At 49.0% G+C, this 18,404-nt stretch overlaps 1 protein-coding gene across 1 annotated transcript in view; it reads right to left on the reverse strand.

Moving 5' to 3' along the window:
* LOC141270836 (uncharacterized) overlaps positions 1-13,928 on the reverse strand; it is a 175,387-nt gene extending 161,459 nt beyond the window's left edge. Inside the window, exons 1-8 of the mRNA XM_073680937.1 lie at positions 13,870-13,928; positions 11,613-11,692; positions 3,553-3,702; positions 3,244-3,423; positions 3,035-3,158; positions 2,854-2,951; positions 2,565-2,655; positions 1,215-2,295 (exon numbers count right to left, since the gene is read on the reverse strand). Coding sequence (XP_073537038.1) covers positions 1,215-2,295; positions 2,565-2,655; positions 2,854-2,951; positions 3,035-3,158; positions 3,244-3,423; positions 3,553-3,630 — 1,652 coding nt within the window. The 5' untranslated portion in view covers positions 3,631-3,702; positions 11,613-11,692; positions 13,870-13,928. The remainder of the gene's footprint in view (positions 1-1,214; positions 2,296-2,564; positions 2,656-2,853; positions 2,952-3,034; positions 3,159-3,243; positions 3,424-3,552; positions 3,703-11,612; positions 11,693-13,869) is intronic.
* Positions 13,929-18,404: the final 4,476 nt, after the last annotated feature.

An 18,404-nucleotide genomic window follows, 5' to 3' on the forward strand; every position in this document is an offset into this window, starting at 1 on the left:
CACTTTAATTCGCCGAACGCTACCGATTTTCCCGTATTTAGCAAATTTTGCTCACCTTTCTGATCACGAATCCGAACGTACCCCATCCGTGTCGAACTTAAGTTTGGAGATAGGGTCTCGAACATATTCGCTCATCACTAGTCACCATGGCTTATCAGCTGATGAACTCCTGTGACCTCTCTGACGGCAGCTCAGCGCTATACGCTGCGTGTGTCAGTGTGTAGCCTGCGGTCGTGTAGAGCAGTCACATCAGTGACTGGTGATGTTACTGCTCTACAACTGATCCAGATCGTCGTGGGTCAGTATGGATTATTTTATCAGTTTGGACAGGTGAGGGATATGGTTGTTTTTTATTTTTGTTTTTTACAGGTGACAATGGCTTCTGGGATTAGGCATTAGGTGAGTATGACTGTGTTTTTTATTTTTAAATAAATGAGTAAAACTGTGTGGACTTTTATTTCAAATAACCCCAACCCTATTACCCCACTTGCCACTGCACCAGAGCAAGTGGGAAGAGCCGATGCTAAGCACCAGATCTGAAGCATCTTATTGATGCGCCATTTCTGGGGTGTCTGAAAGCTGATGTTATTACCCTCGAAGGGGCCCAGTATCCATGGCCCCTTCCCTGGCTATTAATAACAACTTGTAGCTGTCTGCCTAGCCTTTGCTGGTTAAATTTTATAGGGGTACTCTGAATCAATATTTTTCTGAAGTCCCCCTGTAAAAAAGCCAGTAAAGGCTAACAAAACAGCTGTGAGCTGTTATTAATTAACCAGGGAACATTTGGGAGTAATGCCTCCTTCCTAAGCTAAAAATACAAGCCCTCAGCTGCCCCAGAAATGGCAATTCATATTTGAAGTACCAATTCTGGCACTTAGCCCAGGCTCTTCCCAATGACCTCTTGCCTGGTGTAACGGGATTAGATGTCGCTGACACCAAGCCCTAGGTTTAGTAATGAAGAGGTGTTAGCCACACACCGTCATAACTTAACCTACAAGTATAGGGTTAAATAAACACACACAGAGAATAAAACACTGTATTTGAAATAAAACAGACACATTTAACCCTTTAATAAAATATAATTTTTGGTTAAACATTTCCAACATTCTGAACATGAAAAAGGCTTCTCCCCTGTGTCGCGTCTCTGATGTTTATTGAGAGTTGATTTCTGTGTAAAACATTTCCCACATTAAGAAGATGAAAAAGGCTTTTGCCCTGTGTGAATTCTTTGATGACTAAGAAGAGATGATTTCTTCACATAACATTTCCCACATTCTGAACATGAAAAACGCTTCTTCCCTGTGTGGGTTTTCTGGTGGCTATCAAGATGCGCTTTCCGGTTAAAACATTTCCCACATACTGAACATGAAAAAGGCTTCTCCCCTGTGTGGATTCTCTGGTGCTTAACACAATCTGATTTATGGTTAAAACATTTCCCACATTCAGAACATGAAAAGGGCTTCTCCCCTGTGTGAATTCTCTGGTGTATCACAAGATCTGATTTCTGGTTAAAATATTTCCCACATTCTGAACAGGAAAAATTCTTCTCCCCTGTGTGGATTTGCTGGTGCTTAACAAGATTCCATTTCTGGATAAAACATTTGCCACATTCTGAACAGGAAAATGGCTTCTCCCCTGTGTGAGTTCTCTGGTGCTTAACCAAATCTGATTTCTGGTTAAAACATTTCCCACATTCTGAACATGAAAAAGGCTTCTCCCCTGTGTGAGTTCTCTGGTGACTAACAAGATTCTGTTTCTGGTTAAAATATTTCCCACATTCTGAACATGAAAAAGGCTTCTCCCCTGTGTGAGTTCTCCGGTGCTTAACAAGATTCCATTTCTGGTTAAAACATTTCGCACATTCTGAACATGAAAATGGCTTCTCCCCTGTGTGAGTTCTCTGGTGTCTAACAAGATCTGATTTCTGGTTAAAACATTTCCCACACTTGGAACAAGAAAATCTTTTCTCCGCTGTATGAATTTTTTGATGTTTAAGAAAAGTCTTTTCGAGGTGAAAACTATTTCCATAAACTGAACGTGAAAATGACTTTGTTGCTTTAGGAGCAGTTAGTTTTTTAATGCTTATTTTGTGACTTTGATTTTCCTTAGTAGTCGGTAATGAATCAGAAGACAGGACCTGTTGCATAGGATTAGATAATATATCTTTACTGTTAAGGGATGATGGTATATCTGGAGTAATGACATTCCCTTCAATTGTATCCTGTGGGATCGCAAGATCATCGGATTTAAAAATTGAAGATGTCAGCTGTCCCTCCGCTTTCCTGCTACAATCATCTGCCAAAAATAAAATCAATTATTATTTTCTAATAAAATATCCTTGAAATTTAAATTGGTGGATCCTTTAGGTTGTAAGTTCTATAGAAAAAGGGTATCAATGCCCAAAGTCATTTGAACAATTTTTGGTGGATGACAATGTTATGTGTTAGTGGCAAAATAGTGATCACACGATTGTGATACAGCCGGACTACACGACCGATAAAGCAGCCACAGCCGATGACTGAGAAGAATCTGAGACTTCTCTGAATTTAGTGGTTACTACTCACCTGGGTAGTCATATGTACGAATCTCCTCTTTACACCACTCATCACCCCTCACATATGTCTCTGTAGTATTAATATGGGTCAGATCTTCACCCTGAAACAAATATTGTAAAAGTCACAGACAGATGGAGTAGTCCCATCTATGATCAGCTCTAATCCTGCCATCTCCGCCGTTCTCATTACACAAGTATAAAACATATAATACTGGTGGATAAAACAAGACTGAGCAAAAGATGTTCACAGCCGTCTACACATCATAGGGGAGATCTCATGACACCTCCTCTCCATCTACCTGATGATCCTGAGGAATACTGGGATTTTCTTGCTTACAGTCCTGTGGAAGACGAGGAAGGAAACATCTCTCTGGTGTTGTCCTCTTACTGGATAGATCTGGAGGAAACACATACAGGGACTGAATTCATTCTTTACATACAGATAATTATAGGCCGTGTGTATTTAGTCCTGTATATTACCTGGTGATGTGAGGGGCTGGGGAACCTCCATCATGACGTCTTTGTACAGATCTTTGTGTCCTTCTAAATACTCCCACTCCTCCATGGAGAAATAAACGACGACATCCTGGCACCTTACAGGAATCTGACACACACACAATGATACCGTCATCTCCCCGATCCCTTCATAGCATTACTGTATAATTTCCCAGCATTCCTAGCAGTGTCACCTCTCCAGTCAGCAGCTCAATCATCTTGTAGGTGAGTTCTAGGACCTTCTGGTCATTGATGTCCTCATGTATCAGGGGGAAAGGTGGAGGCCCTGTGATTGGGCTCAGACGTCTTCCCCATCCCTCAGACACAGGGTCCTGACAGCACTCACTAGAGGTCTTCTTCACTACTGTGTAATCCTGGTTATGGAGAGACACATTAATAAATCTCACTAAAAACATTTCCAGAGTCCTCACCTCTCCAGTTCTGTCCATCTGTTATTCCCATAGATAAGAATGATGTAATGTGACGTCATCAGAATCTCTCACCTCTCCAGTAAGCCGGAAGAGGATCTCTAGGGTGAGGTGTAATATCCTCTCCACCATCTTGTCTCTGTCCATATCCATCTTTGATGGATAAATCAGGAAAATTATTTTATGTAGAAGATCTTCACTAAGAGGATCTGATATTGTAGGGACCTGAATGAGAAGATGAGCTGCTGTAACATCACAAAAATCCCGTGTAATAATACAATTACTGGAGATAATAAGGGAAACATATGAGGAGATTTATTATTTTACAGTATTTACTTTCCTTCTTTACATCTAGTAATAAAACCTATATATTTTAGCCCACAGACAACAAGAAGTTTCTTATTTGGAGTCTGCAGCTGAAGACGCTTCTCATTGACTCATCTTCCATAACGCTAATTCTTGAATTGTTTACTGAAATAATAATCATACAAGTACTGGACACAATAAGGGGAAACATATGAGGAGATTTATTATTTCAAAGTATTTAGTTTTCCTCTTTACACACACATCTATAATATAACGGGAGATGCGTATCTCTGTCTGAAGCCTTTATAGACTGCGCATGTGCGACGCGCAGTCTGGCTCCAGACAGAAGACTGCATCCAGCCATTACAGGTAAGAGGAGATTATGGCGCCGGAGATCACAGTATGCGTAGACACTGAACGCATACCGCGATCTCAGGCGCCTCTCTTCGCTGGAGACCGGGGCAGGTGTGAGGTGTCGGATCGGCGCATGCGCATAGTGCTACCCGGCGCCATTTTACTGAAGACACATTAGTACTTCAGTAAAATGTGGAGCGCTACTCCGGCGCTGCACTCCACCCCCGGCCTCCAGCAGAACAGGACACCGCAGCGCTAAAGCTCAGGGAAGAAAGGTGAGTATAAGTGTTTATTTTTTTGTAAGTGTGTACAGCGTGAAAGAGATGAGGGGTGCCATACATGCCAGGATTGGGGGATGAGGGGGCCATGCATACCAGGATTGGGGGGTGAGGGGATCATGCATATCAGGATGAGGGGTACCACACATACCATTATTGGGGAATGAGGGGACCATGCATGCCAGGATTGGGGGGTGAGGGGACCATGCATACCAGGATTGGGGGATGAGGGGACCATGCATACCAGGATTGGGGGTGAGGGGACCATGCATACCAGGATTGGGGGGTGAGGGGTGCCATGCATACCAGAATAGGGATGAGGGGTACCATACATACCAGGATAGGAATTCGGGGTGCCATGCATACCAGGATGAGGCATGGGGTGCCATGCATACTAGGATGAGGGATTGGGTGCCATGCATACCAGGTTTCTGGGATAAGGAGGCCATACATACCAGAATTGGGATGAGGGGTGCCGTGCATACCAGGATGAGGGGTACCATACATACCAGAATAGGGATGAGGGGTGCCATGCATACAAGGATGAGGGGTACCATACATACCAGGATAGGGATGAGGAGTGCCATGCATACCAGGATAGGGATGAGGAGTGCCATGCATACCAGGATTGGGGATGACGGAGCCATGCATACCAGGATTGGGGATGAGGGGTGCCATGCATACCAAGATTGGGGATGAGGGGTGCCATGCATACCAGGATTGGGGATGAGGGGTGCCATGCATACAAGGATTGGGGATGAGGGGTGCCATGCATACCAGGATTGGGGATGAGGGGTGCCATGCATACCAGGATTGGGGATGAGGGGTGCCATGCATACCAGGATTGGGGATGAGGGGTGCCATACATAAAAGGATTGGGGATGAGGGAGCCATGCATACCAGAATTGGGGATGAGGGAGCCATGCATACCAGGATTTGGGGGATGAGAGATACCAAGCATACCAGGATTGTGGGATGAGGGGACCATGCATACCAGGATGGAGAGGTACCACACATACCAGGATTGGGGGGTGAGGGGACCTTGCATACCAAGATTGGGGAGTGAGGGGACCATGCATACCAGGATTGTGGGGTACCACACATATCAGGATTGGGGAGTCAGGGGACCATGCATACCAGGATTGGGGTGTAAGGGGACCATGAATACCAGGATTGCGGGGTGAGGGGACCATGCATACCAGGATAGGGAGTAGGGGTACCACACATACAGGATTGGGGGTGAGGGGACCATGCATACCTGGATTGGGGGGTGAGGGGATCATGCATACCAGGATTAGGGGGTGAGGGGACCATGCATACTAGGATTGGGGGGTGAGGGGACCATGCATACCAGGATTGGGGGGTGAGGGGACCATGCATACCAGGATTGGGGGGTGAGGGGACCATGCATACCAGGATTGGGGGGTGAGGGGACCATGCATACCAGGATTGGGGGGTGAGGGGTGCCATGCATACCAGAATAGGGATGAGGGGTACCATGCATACCAGGATAAGGATGAGGGGTGCCATGCATACTAGGATGAGGGATTGGGTGCCATGCATACCAGGTTTCTGGGATGAGGAGGCCATACATACCAGAATTGGGATGAGGGGTGCCGTGCATACCAGGATGAGGGGTACCATACATACCAGAATAGGGATGAGGGGTACCATGCATACCAGGATGAGGGGTACCATACATACCAGGATAGGGATGAGGGGTACCATGTATACCAGGATTGGGGATGAGGGGCCCAAGCATACCAGGAGAGGGATGAGGAGTGCCATGCATACCAGGATAGGGATGAGGAGTGCCATGCATACCAGGATTGGGGATGACGGAGCCATGCATACCAGGATTGGGGATGAGGGGTGCCATGCATACCAAGATTGGGGATGAGGGGTGCCATGCATACCAGGATTGGGGGGTGAGGGGTGCCATGCATACCAGAATAGGGATGAGGGGTACCATGCATACCAGGATAAGGATGAGGGGTGCCATGCATACTAGGATGAGGGATTGGGTGCCATGCATACCAGGATTGGGGGTGAGGGGTGCCATGCATACCAGGATTGGGGGTGAGGGGTGCTATGTATTACAGGATAAGGATGAGGGGTGCCATGGATTACAGGATAGGGATGAGGGGTGCCATGCATACCAGGATTGGGGATGAGGGGTGCCATGCATACCAGGATTGGGGATGAGGGTGCCATGCATACCAGGATTGGGGATGAGGGGTGCCATACATAAAAGGAATGGGGATGAGGGAGCCATGCATACCAGAATTGGGGATGAGGGAGCCATGCCTTCCAGGATTGGGGGGTGAGGGGACCATGCATAGCAGGATTGGGGGGTGAGGGGACCATGCATACCAGGATTGGGGGGTGAGGGGACCATGCATACCAGGATTGGGGGGTGAGGGGTGCCATGCATACCAGAATAGGGATGAGGGGTACCATGCATACCAGGATAAGGATGAGGGGTGCCATGCATACTAGGATGAGGGATTGGGTGCCATGCATACCAGGTTTCTGGGATGAGGAGGCCATACATACCAGAATTGGGATGAGGGGTGCCGTGCATACCAGGATGAGGGGTACCATACATACCAGGATTGGGGATGACGGAGCCATGCATACCAGGATTGGGGATGAGGGGTGCCATGCATACCAAGATTGGGGATGAGGGGTGCCATGCATACCAGGATTGGGGATGAGGGGTGCCATGCATACCAGGATGAGGGAGCCATGCATACCAAGATTGGGGATGAGGGGTACCACACATACCAGGATTGGGGATGAGGGGTGCCATGCATACCAGGATTGGGGATGAGGGGGCTATGCATACCAGGATTGGGGATGAGGGGTGCCATGCATACCAGGATTGGGGATGAGGGGTGCCATGCATACCAGGATTGGGGATGAGGGGTGCCATACATACCAGGATTGGGGATGAGGGGGACCATGCATACCAGGATGGAGAGGTACCACACATACCAGGATTGGGGGGTGAGGGGACCTTGCATACCAGGATTGGGGAGTGAGGGGACCATGCATACCAGGATTGTGGGGTACCACATATACCAGGATTGGGGAGTGAGGGGACCATGCATACCAGGATTGGGGTGTAAGGGGACCATGAATACCAGGATTGCGGGGTGAGGGGACCATGCATACCAGGATAGGGAGTGAGGGGTACCACACATACAGGATTGGGGGGTGAGGGGACCATGCATACCTGGATTGGGGGGTGAGGGGACCATGCATACCAGGATTAGGGGGTGAGGGGACCATGCATACTAAAATTGGGGGGTGAGGGGACCATGCATAGCAGGATTGGGGGGTGAGGGGACCATGCATACCAGGATTGGGGGGTGAGGGGTGCCATGCATACCAGAATAGGGATGAGGGGTACCATGCATACCAGGATAAGGATGAGGGGTGCCATGCATACTAGGATGAGGGATTGGGTGCCATGCATACCAGGTTTCTGGGATGGGGAGGCCATACATACCAGAATTGGGATGAGGGGTGCCGTGCATACCAGGATAAGGGGTACCATACATACCAGAATAGGGATGAGGGGTACCATGCATACCAGGATGAGGAATGGGGTGCCATGCATACCAAGATAGGGATGAGGGGTACCATGTATACTAGGATTGAGGATGAGGGGCCCATGCATACCAGGATAGGGATGAGGAGTGCCATGCATACCAGGATAGGGATGAGGAGTGCCATACATACCAGGATTGGGGATGATGGAGCCATGCATGCCAGGATTGGGGATGAGGGGAGCCATGCATACCAGGATTGGGGATGGGGGGTGCCATGCATACCAGGATTGGGGATGAGGGGTGCAATGCAAACCAGGATTGGGGATGGGGGGTGCCATGCATACCAGGATTGGGGATGAGGGGTGCCATGCATACCAACATTGGGGATGAGTGGTGCCATGCCTTCCAGGATTGGGGATGAGGGGTGCCATGCATACCAGGATTGGGGATGAGGGGTGCCATGCATACCAGGATTGGAGATGAGGGGTGCCATGCATACCAGGATTGGGGATGAGGGGTGCCATGCATACCAGGATTGGGGATGAGGTGTGCCATGTGTTCCAGGATTGGTGTTTAGGGGTGCCATGCATACCAGGATGAGGGATACCACACATACCAGGATTGCGGATGAGGGGTGCCATGCATACCAGGATTGGGGGGGTGAGGGGTGCCATGCATACCAGAATAGGGATGAGGGGTACCATACATACTAGGATGAGGGATTGGGTGCCATGCATACCAGGTTTCTGGGATAAGGAGGCCATATATACCAGAATTGGGATGAGGGGTACCATGCATACCAGGATGAGGGATGGGGTGCCATGCATACTAGGTTTCTGGGATGAGGAGGCCATACATACCAGAATTGGGATGAGGGGTGCCATGTATTCTAGGATTGGGGATGAGGTGTACCATGCCTTCCAGGATTGGGGTTTAGGGGTGCCATGCATACCAGGATTGCGGATGAGGGGTGGCACACATACCAGGATTGGGGGTGAGGGGTGCCATGCATACCAGGATTGGGGGTGAGGGGTGCCATGCCTTCCAGGATTGGGGATGAGGGGTGCCATTCAATCCAGGATTGGGGGGTGAGGGGTGCCATGCATACCAGGATTGGGGGTGAGGGGTGCCATGCATACCAGGATTGGGGGTGAGGGGTGCCATGCATACCAGAATTGGGGGTGAGGGGTGCCATGTATACTAGGATGGGGGTGAGGGGTGCCATGCATACCAGGATGAGGGATCGGGTACCATGTATACCAGGATAGGGATGAGGAGTACCACACATACCAGAGGATTGGGGATGAGGGGTGCCACGCATATCAGGATTGGGGGTGAGGTGTGCCACGCATACCAGGATTGGGGGTGAGAGGTGCCATGCATACCAGGATTGGGTGGTGAGGGGGGCCACGCATACCAGGATTTGGGGGTGAGGGGTGCCATGCCTTCCAGGATTGGGGTTGAGGGGTGCCATGCATACCAGGATTGGGGGTGAGGGGTGCCATGCATACCAGGATTGGGGGTGAGGGGTGCTATGTATTACAGGATAGGGATGAGGGATGCCATGGATTACAGGATAGGGATGAGGGGTGCCATGCAAACCAGGATAGGGATGAGGGGTGCCATGCATTGCAGGATAGGGATGAGAGGTGCCATGCATACCAAGATAGGGATGAGGGGTGCCATGCATACCAAGATAGGGATGAGGGGTGCCATGCATACCAAGATAGGATGGTGGGGACAGGATGGGGGCAGCACATGCCAGCATGTGTGACCATATACCAATAAAAATGCTCGCCACCCAGGCGTAGAACACGGGTTCAATAGCTATATATATATATATATATATATATATAAATAAATAAAACAGTAAATCTGTGTGTGGAGCTCGTTGAATACAAAACCACATTTTTCACAAGATTTGAGTGATATTTTGCACGACTCGTCTTTAACACCAGACTAAAAATAAGGCAAACATTAAAACTCGAAATTTCTCCCATTCTCGAGATTTGGCACTCCGAATTTAGGCTGTATTGAAAGAAAGGAGAAAATGAGTGTGTGTTTTTTGAATGCAAAACTACTTGCCCAAAGGATCTTAAAGAATTAGAGCAACAGCGCCCAAAGAGTCACTCTTTACAGAAGATGGAAACCTGGACAGGGAGGATATACCGCAACAATCAGATTTAAAAGGGTTAATCAGTACACATATAATGAAATAATCGATGGGTTGTATATTACTTTGAAAAATGTTTGACGTGAACATTAACGTAAAATATTGTAGTTATGTGGAGTCAAATACACTTGCAAATCAGCTAATAAAGGCAGTGATATGGCAGTTTTTCAGCTACACAATAAAAAATAGGAAGGTATACTAGTAGTAATGAATTCGTGTGGCAATTACTACATTTTCCCATCCATGAAAGACATATGACTGCAGTTCATCTCAACGTCCATCTTGAAAATGGACAATGAGTTTATTTCACCACCAACAATTTAGAAGAAAGAGCGGCTCAACTACCTAATACAACATAAACAGCTTTCTTCCTCCTGTGTCAAGCAGATCCATTTGCGAGGACTTTATTATATTCAGAGGTTCCAAAATATTATACAGGGAATAAATTGAGAAAAGTATTTTGCAAGAGGAAACAAGGTGCAAGGGTCCAAGGATGGGACGGACATTGCAGTGATTCTCTTGGACGCGTGTATACAGTTCATCCAAACAACGCAGTGTTACTACCTATGTTTATTGCTTCACATTGTCCGCAGGCCAAGGTCTTTCAGTTTTAAAAACAGTTGATGGTGAGCTGTGTCAAACTTACAGGAAGGCATGCCAAAAGCGTGGTCTGATCGAAGATTATCAACACTGGGACATGACATTGCAGGAACCGTCCCTCACTCGCTTTCCACCTCAACTTTGAAACATGTTCGCTATAATAATTACAACCTATGCACCTTCCAATCCTCGTGCTCTCTGGGACAAATACAAAGAATATCTTAGCGAAGATATTCTTAGAGTGCACAGGAAAGTTAGTCTGGACTTAGACTTAAATTTCACTGCCAACATATTTAACAAAGTCCTCTTGACGCTAGAAGAAAGGTGCAAATCTATTAATAGTAAAACACTAATAAAATTAGGTTTACCAGCACCAGTTCAACCAGCCTTTGATGACATTAAATAAGCCTCTTTTGGTTGATGACCAAAGATCGGTGTATTTGGCAAATACGGGTCAGATTTCAAGTGGAAATGGGAGACTGTTTTTCCTTCATGCACCAGGAGGTACAGGAAAAAATTCCTAATTTATTTGCTGCTCGCAGAAATTCGCTCACACAATAATATTGCTCTGGCTGTTGCCTCATCTGGGATTGCAGCCACTCTTTTACATGAAGGGCGCACGGCTCATTCAGCACTAAGATTGCCCTTGAATCTAGCGCTTTTGGAAACTTCCGTCTGCAATATCACTAAGGGCTCAGGGAAAGCTCAAGTATTACAGACTTGCAAATTATTTGTCTAACGAATGTACCATGGAGCACAAGAAAGCTGTTGAGACCCTCTATCGCACCTTGAAAGATCTGCAGGGATCCAATCGCTTAATGGGGGAAATTGTTGTACTTTTTACAGGTGACTTGTGCCAAACGTTACCTGTCCTTAAGGGGGCAACACCAGCAGACGAGCGGAATGTCTGTTTAAAATATTCTCATCTATGGAGACATATGCAAAACCTACAAGAAACAAAATGATCATAAACCCGGCTGTAACTAAATAAGTAAAAAAGTGCATTTAAATAACATAGGGTTCTTAGTAAACGCGATTTTTGATCAAAAAAGCATCACAGCCATCCCACCATGGAAAGGTGACCCTTTTCAGGATGAAGACATATTCAGGAGCTACTCTGACTACTAATATGCGGGTTCACTTGATGGGAAATACTAATGCGGAAAAATTTACACTCCACCTACTATGCCTCGGAAACGACAGGTTCCCTATAGATTCCACTACTGGCTTAATCTCCTTCCCGGAAGACTTCTGCAAAATGACGTCCTCAGTACTGGAGGTTATTGCCCAAGTTTTCCCTGATATTTGCAACAATTTTAACCCCTTTAAACCCGGGCCATTTTCCGTTTTTGCGTTTTCGTTTTTTGCTCCCCTTGTTCCCAGAGCCATAGCTTTTTTATTTTTCGGTCAATATGGCCGGGGCTTACTTTTTGAGGGACAAGTTGTACTTTTGAACGGCACTAGAGGTTTTACCATATAGTGTACTGGAAAATGGGGAAAAAAATGACAAGTGCGGTGAAATTGCAAAAAGTGTGCAATACAGAAGTAGTTTTTTGGGTTTTTTCTTTCCACGTTCACTTGATGCTAAAACTGACATGCCATTATTATTCTCCAGGTCATTACGATTTTGTAGATACCAAACATGTATAGCTTCTTTTTTATTTAAGTGGTGAAAAAAAAAATCGAAAGTCTGCTAAAAAAAAAAAAAAAATGTTGCCATTTTCCGAGACCCGTAGCGTCTCCATTTTTCGTGATCTGGGGCCGAGTGAGGGCTTATTTTTTGCACACAGGCGCTCATAGCAATCTGGACATGACAACCACAGTGGTCTGCGCCTAAAAACAACAATAGTGTCAGCTCCACAAACCTAGAAATACAGGGGAGACTGCCCGGTCCAGAGACTACATACATGTCCATTGATACAGCCATGGATAGTGAACAAGCTGTAATGCACCCATTGGGGTTCCTGAATTCTTTGGAGCCTCCTGGATGTCACCGCATAGGCTCACTATAAAGATAGGAGCTCCGATAATGACCCAACAAAAGGGAATGTAATGTATTATGTCCTAAAGAAACTGCTGAGAAATAATCATCTCTAAGGCTATGTGCCCACGATGCAGAAATGCTGCATATTTTTTCCGCTTCTCCCTGGCAGGAAAAATGCATGCGGATTTTACATGCGTTTTTCCCACCAGGTAGAAGCGTTTGCCAAGTGTTTTTGCATGCATTTCTGCATGCGAGTTATCAAGCGCTTTTCCAAGCAATTTTAGCATCACTTGGAAAGTGCTTGACATCTTGGTCACACTATATAAATCCATGCAACTGGCATGGATTTATATAGTGTGACCAAGTTAATAGTTAAAAAAAGAATAAGAATGGTGAAAAATAAAAAATAAACATACTTAACTTCCGATGGCCCCCGGTCTCCTTCTCCGATGCATCCGGTCTACCCGATGTCTAATGGTGGTGTGAAGGACCTGCGATGACGTCACTGAGTCATGTGACAGGTCACGCGACCGCCGACGTCAGCGGTTGCGTGATGTGCCACATGACTCAATGATGTCATGTCAGGTCCTCACACCACTGCGGGCCGCCCAACACACCGCACGCATCGCTGAGGAGGCCGGGGGCCATCGAAAGGTAAGTATAATCTTTATTTTTTATTTTAAATTATTTTTTTTTACAGGTACTATGGTACCCCAGTCTGGAGGAGAGTCTCCTCTTCTCCAGACCTGGGTACCATCCGCACATTGAATCGCTTCATATCCACATGGGCACATGTAGTCATGCGGATATCAAGCATTTCAATGCAAGTCAATGGCGGCGATTACGCTACGTGTCTGCAAAATTAATGGACATGCTGCGGATTTTTCTGCAATGATAATCTGCAGCGGAAATTTCCACAGCATGTGCACAGCACATGCGGATTATCATTGGGAACCATGGGGCACATATTACCAAGCGTTTTCGCTCCGGAAATTCCGCTGCAATAACGCTTGAAAAATGCATATGGGCACGCAGCCTAATTCTGTGTTTCCAGGATTCTTCTAGTGGGAATCGGCTGCGATATCCCCTGTGCAATATATATCTAGTATTAATGCGCCAGTAATGGGGGTCTCCACATACCTCCACCTGCAGAGCCGCCACCACATATATGGCTGCTCTGTGCGCAAAGGACCTGTGATGAGGTCACAGGAGGGGAGGAGTCAGGGGGTCACATGATCAGGGGCCTCAGTGGATGCAGGACTCTGTGTGCTGGTTGTCATGGTGCTGGATGAGCTGAAGTTTATGTGTGGGGTCAGGAGGGGTTTACAGTGTGGATGTAGCAGAGCCGCGCGTGTACGAGGTGTACGGAGCGGAGCCGCGTGTGTACGAGGTGTACGGAGCGGAGCCGTGTGTGTACGAGGCGTACGGAGCGGAGCCGCGCGTGTACGAGGTGTACGGAGCAGAGCCGTGTGTACGAGGTGTACGGAGCAGAGCCGCGTGTGTACGAGGAGTACGGAGCAGAGCCGCGTGTGTACGAGGTGTACGGAGCAGAGCCGCGTGTGTACGAGGTGTACGGAGCAGAGCCGCGTGTGTACGAGGAGTACGGAGCAGAGCCGCGTGTGTACGAGGAGTACGGAGCAGAGCCGCGCGTGTACGAGGTGTACGGAGCAGAGCCGTGTGTACGAGGTGTACGGAGCAGAGCCGCGTGTGTACGAGGAGTACGGAGCAGAGCCGCGTGTGTACGAGGAGTACGGAGCAGAGCCGCGCGTGTACGAGGTGTACGGAGCAGAGCCGTGTGTACGAGGTGTACGGAGCAGAGCCGCGTGTGTACGAGGAGTACGGAGCAGAGCCGTGTGTGTACGAGGTGTACGGAGCAGAGCCGCGTGTGTACGAGGTGTACGGAGCAGAGCCGTGTGTACGAGGTGTACGGAGCGGAGCCGCGCGTGTACGAGGAGTACGGAGCGGAGCCGCGCGTGTACGAGGCGTACGGAGCAGAGCCGCGCGTGTACGAGGCGTACGGAGCGTAGCCGCGCGTGTACGAGGCGTACGGAGCGTAGCCGCGTGTGTACGAGGAGTACGGGGCGGAGCCGCGTGTGTACGAGGTGTACGGAGCAGAGCCGCGTGTGTACGAGGTGTACGGGGCGTAGCCGCGTGTGTACGAGGAGTACGGGGCGGAGCCGCGTGTGTACGAGGTGTACGGAGCGTAGCCGCGTGTGTACGAGGTGTACGGAGCGGAGCCGCGTGTGTGCGAGGTGTACGGAGCGGAGCCGCGCGTGTACGAGGTGTACGGAGCGGAGCCGCGCGTGTACGAGGTGTACGGAGCAGAGCCGCGCGTGTACGAGGTGTACGGAGCGGAGCCGCGCGTGTACGAGGTGTACGGAGCGGAGCCGCGCGTGTACGAGGTGTACGGAGCGGAGCCGCGCGTGTACGAGGTGTACGGAGCGGAGCCGCGCGTGTACGAGGTGTACGGAGCGGAGCCGCGCGTGTACGAGGTGTACGGAGCGGAGCCGCGCGTGTACGAGGTGTACGGAGCGGAGCCGCGCGTGTACGAGGTGTACGGAGCGGAGCCGCGCGTGTACGAGGTGTACGGAGCGGAGCCGCGCGTGTACGAGGTGTACGGAGCGGAGCCGCGCGTGTACGAGGCGTACGGAGCGGAGCCGCGCGTGTACGAGGCGTACGGAGCGGAGCCGCGCGTGTACGAGGCGTACGGAGCCGAGCCGCGCGTGTACGAGGCGTACGGAGCGGAGCCGCGCGTGTACGAGGCGTACGGAGCGGAGCCGCGCGTGTACGAGGCGTACGGAGCCGAGCCGCGCGTGTACGAGGCGTACGGAGCCGAGCCGCGCGTGTACGAGGCGTACGGAGCCGAGCCGCGCGTGTACGAGGCGTACGGAGCCGAGCCGCGCGTGTACGAGGCGTACGGAGCCGAGCCGCGCGTGTACGAGGCGTACGGAGCCGCGCGTGTACGAGGCGTACGGAGCCGAGCCGCGCGTGTACGAGGCGTACGGAGCCGAGCGTGTACGAGGCGTACGGAGCCGAGCCGCGCGTGTACGAGGCGTACGGAGCGGAGCCGCGCGTGTACGAGGCGTACGGAGCGGAGCCGCGCGTGTACGAGGCGTACGGAGCGGAGCCGCGCGTGTACGAGGCGTACGGAGCGGAGCCGCGCGTGTACGAGGCGTACGGAGCGGAGCCGCGCGTGTACGAGGCGTACGGAGCGGAGCCGCGCGTGTACGAGGCGTACGGAGCGGAGCCGAGCGTGTACGAGGCGTACGGAGCGGAGCCGAGCGTGTACGAGGCGTACGGAGCGGAGCCGCGCGTGTACGAGGCGTATGGAGCGGAGCCGCGCGTGTACGAGGTGTACGGAGCGGAGCCGCGTGTGTACGAGGTGTACGGAGCGGAGCCGAGCCGCGTGTGTACGAGGTGTACGGAGCAGAGCCGCGTGTGTACGAGGTGTACGGAGCGGAGCCGCGTGTGTACGAGGTGTACGGAGCGGAGCCGCGTGTGTACGAGGTGTACGGAGCGGAGCCGCGTGTGTACGAGGTGTACGGAGCGGAGCCGCGTGTGTACGAGGTGTACGGAGCGGAGCCAGGTGTACGAGGTGTACGGAGCGGAGCCTTGTGTGTACGAGGTGTGCTACGCCGCGTGCGTACGAGGTGTATGGATCTGAGTCGTGTGTGTACGGAGAGGATCAGTGTGTGTACGAGTGGAGCCTCGCGTGTATGGAGCGGAGCCGCGTGTGCACAAGGTGTACGGAGCAGAGCCGCGTGTGTGCGAGGTGTACGGAGTGGAGCCGCGTATGTGCGAGGTGTACGGAGCGGAGCCGCGTGTATGAGGCGTACAGAGCTGAGCAGCGTGTGTGCGAGGCATACGGAGCAGAGCCGTGTGTGTACGAGGTGTACGGAGCGGAGCCGCGCGTGTAGGAGGTGTACGGAGCCGAAACGTGACTGTAATCAGTATTTGGGGGCTAAATGCTTTTCTAACGTTGACCTTAGAGGGGCTTATTAGAATTTGATTCGCATCAAGAAGGGTGATGGGTGGGAATCGGCGTTCTTAATTTCTGAGGGTTTATTCGATAATCTTGTCCTCCCATTTGGATTCTCCAATGCACCAACAGGATTTCACCACTTTCTGAATGATATTTCTCTGATTACTTTGGGAGATTTCTTGTGATTTATCTTGATGATATAGAATTTTTTCACATGATTTGGATTCTCACCAGGAACATGTCCGTGTTGTATTACAAAGATTGAGGGAGAATTCTTTATTTGCTAAAATTAAGAAATGTATTTTTCTGTTCAGGAAGTTTCATTCCTGGGGGTCATTTTATCGGCTGATGGGTTTATGATGGATCCTAGGAAGGTGAAAGCCATAATAGATTGGGTCCAACCCAGTGACCTGAAAGCGTTGCAACGTTTTTTAGGATTCGCCAACTATTATAAGAAATTCATTAGGGGTTTTCTCAGATTGCTGAACCTCTTACTGACCTCACACATAAGGGGGCAGATCTCAAAGTTTGAACACCAGATGCTATTGAGGCTTTTGAAAAACTGAAGGAGTGTTTTATGTCTGCTCCTGTTTTGATCCAACCCGATCTCTAAGAACCATTCATTGTGGAGGTGGATGCTTCCAAATGGATTTTTCTCTTGGACAGTATGGCCCCATAAGGCCTACATTTTGATATTGAATTATATGCTTTCCAGTAAAAACCTGATTGGAGGTAGCTACTCCCGGTAGGCACCTGTGCACACCTATCTCGTGTTTTGGGTGTGCCTGTCAGTTTTTCTGTTTATGTGTATGGGATTTGACTGAGCACCCCTCCTCTTGGTCATAGGCGATTTTTAATTGCAGATGATTCTCACCTTTCCATACCCAAGTAGACCTGAGTCTCTTAGAGAGGAATTCACATTGGTAAGGTTTTAATAAGCATTTTTATGGTGCATATCAAACGCATAGGTACTATTATTCTGCTTAGTGAACAGCAATTTGTCCCAAACACAAAATTTGTGTCTTTAACCCTATTTACATATTGTATGATGGTAAATGATCATCTATTTATTATTATTTTTATATTACCTCATACTTTTTTATACCTTTTTGAGTTCAGTACTGTATGTTTAGCAAACAACAACATTTTTTAATCAATAACAATAGAATTTTGTAACTTTTTTAATTTGTTTAAATAAATATATATATATATATATATATATATATATATATGTGTGTATATATTAAAACAAGCGTAAATGCAATATATATATATATATATCGCATTTACGCTTGTTTTAACCCATTTGTATGCTTAATAGACTTGATTATGGATTCTCTGGATCCTTTTTCCTCCAAGAATTACATGCTCACAATGGACTATTAAAAGATACCGATCCATTTGGGAGAGCCTGGGAGGATTTGTTGATTGTTGAATTGGCTGGAAAGAAGGTGGATCTATGTGCCTATAAAGATCTTCCTGGTTCATCCTGAACCTACACCTTGACGAAGGGGGACTGAGGATTCACCGAAACGCGTTGATCTGCCTTTTTGGCCTTTCAAACTCACCGTTCTGTGTGAAGTCACCTGCTGCATTATTCCACTTAGGTTGGTAACCAGGGACGCTACCGACCCGAGCGCCCCTGGCCTTGCTACGCCGCCTTTCTCACTCTATGATGCCGACGTGTAACAAG

The sequence above is a fragment of the Phyllobates terribilis genome, unplaced genomic scaffold, assembly GCF_046119375.1.
Source record: "Phyllobates terribilis strain yellow unplaced genomic scaffold, ASM4611937v1 Scaffold_5__5_contigs__length_657084704, whole genome shotgun sequence".
Classification (NCBI taxonomy): domain Eukaryota; kingdom Metazoa; phylum Chordata; class Amphibia; order Anura; family Dendrobatidae; genus Phyllobates; species Phyllobates terribilis.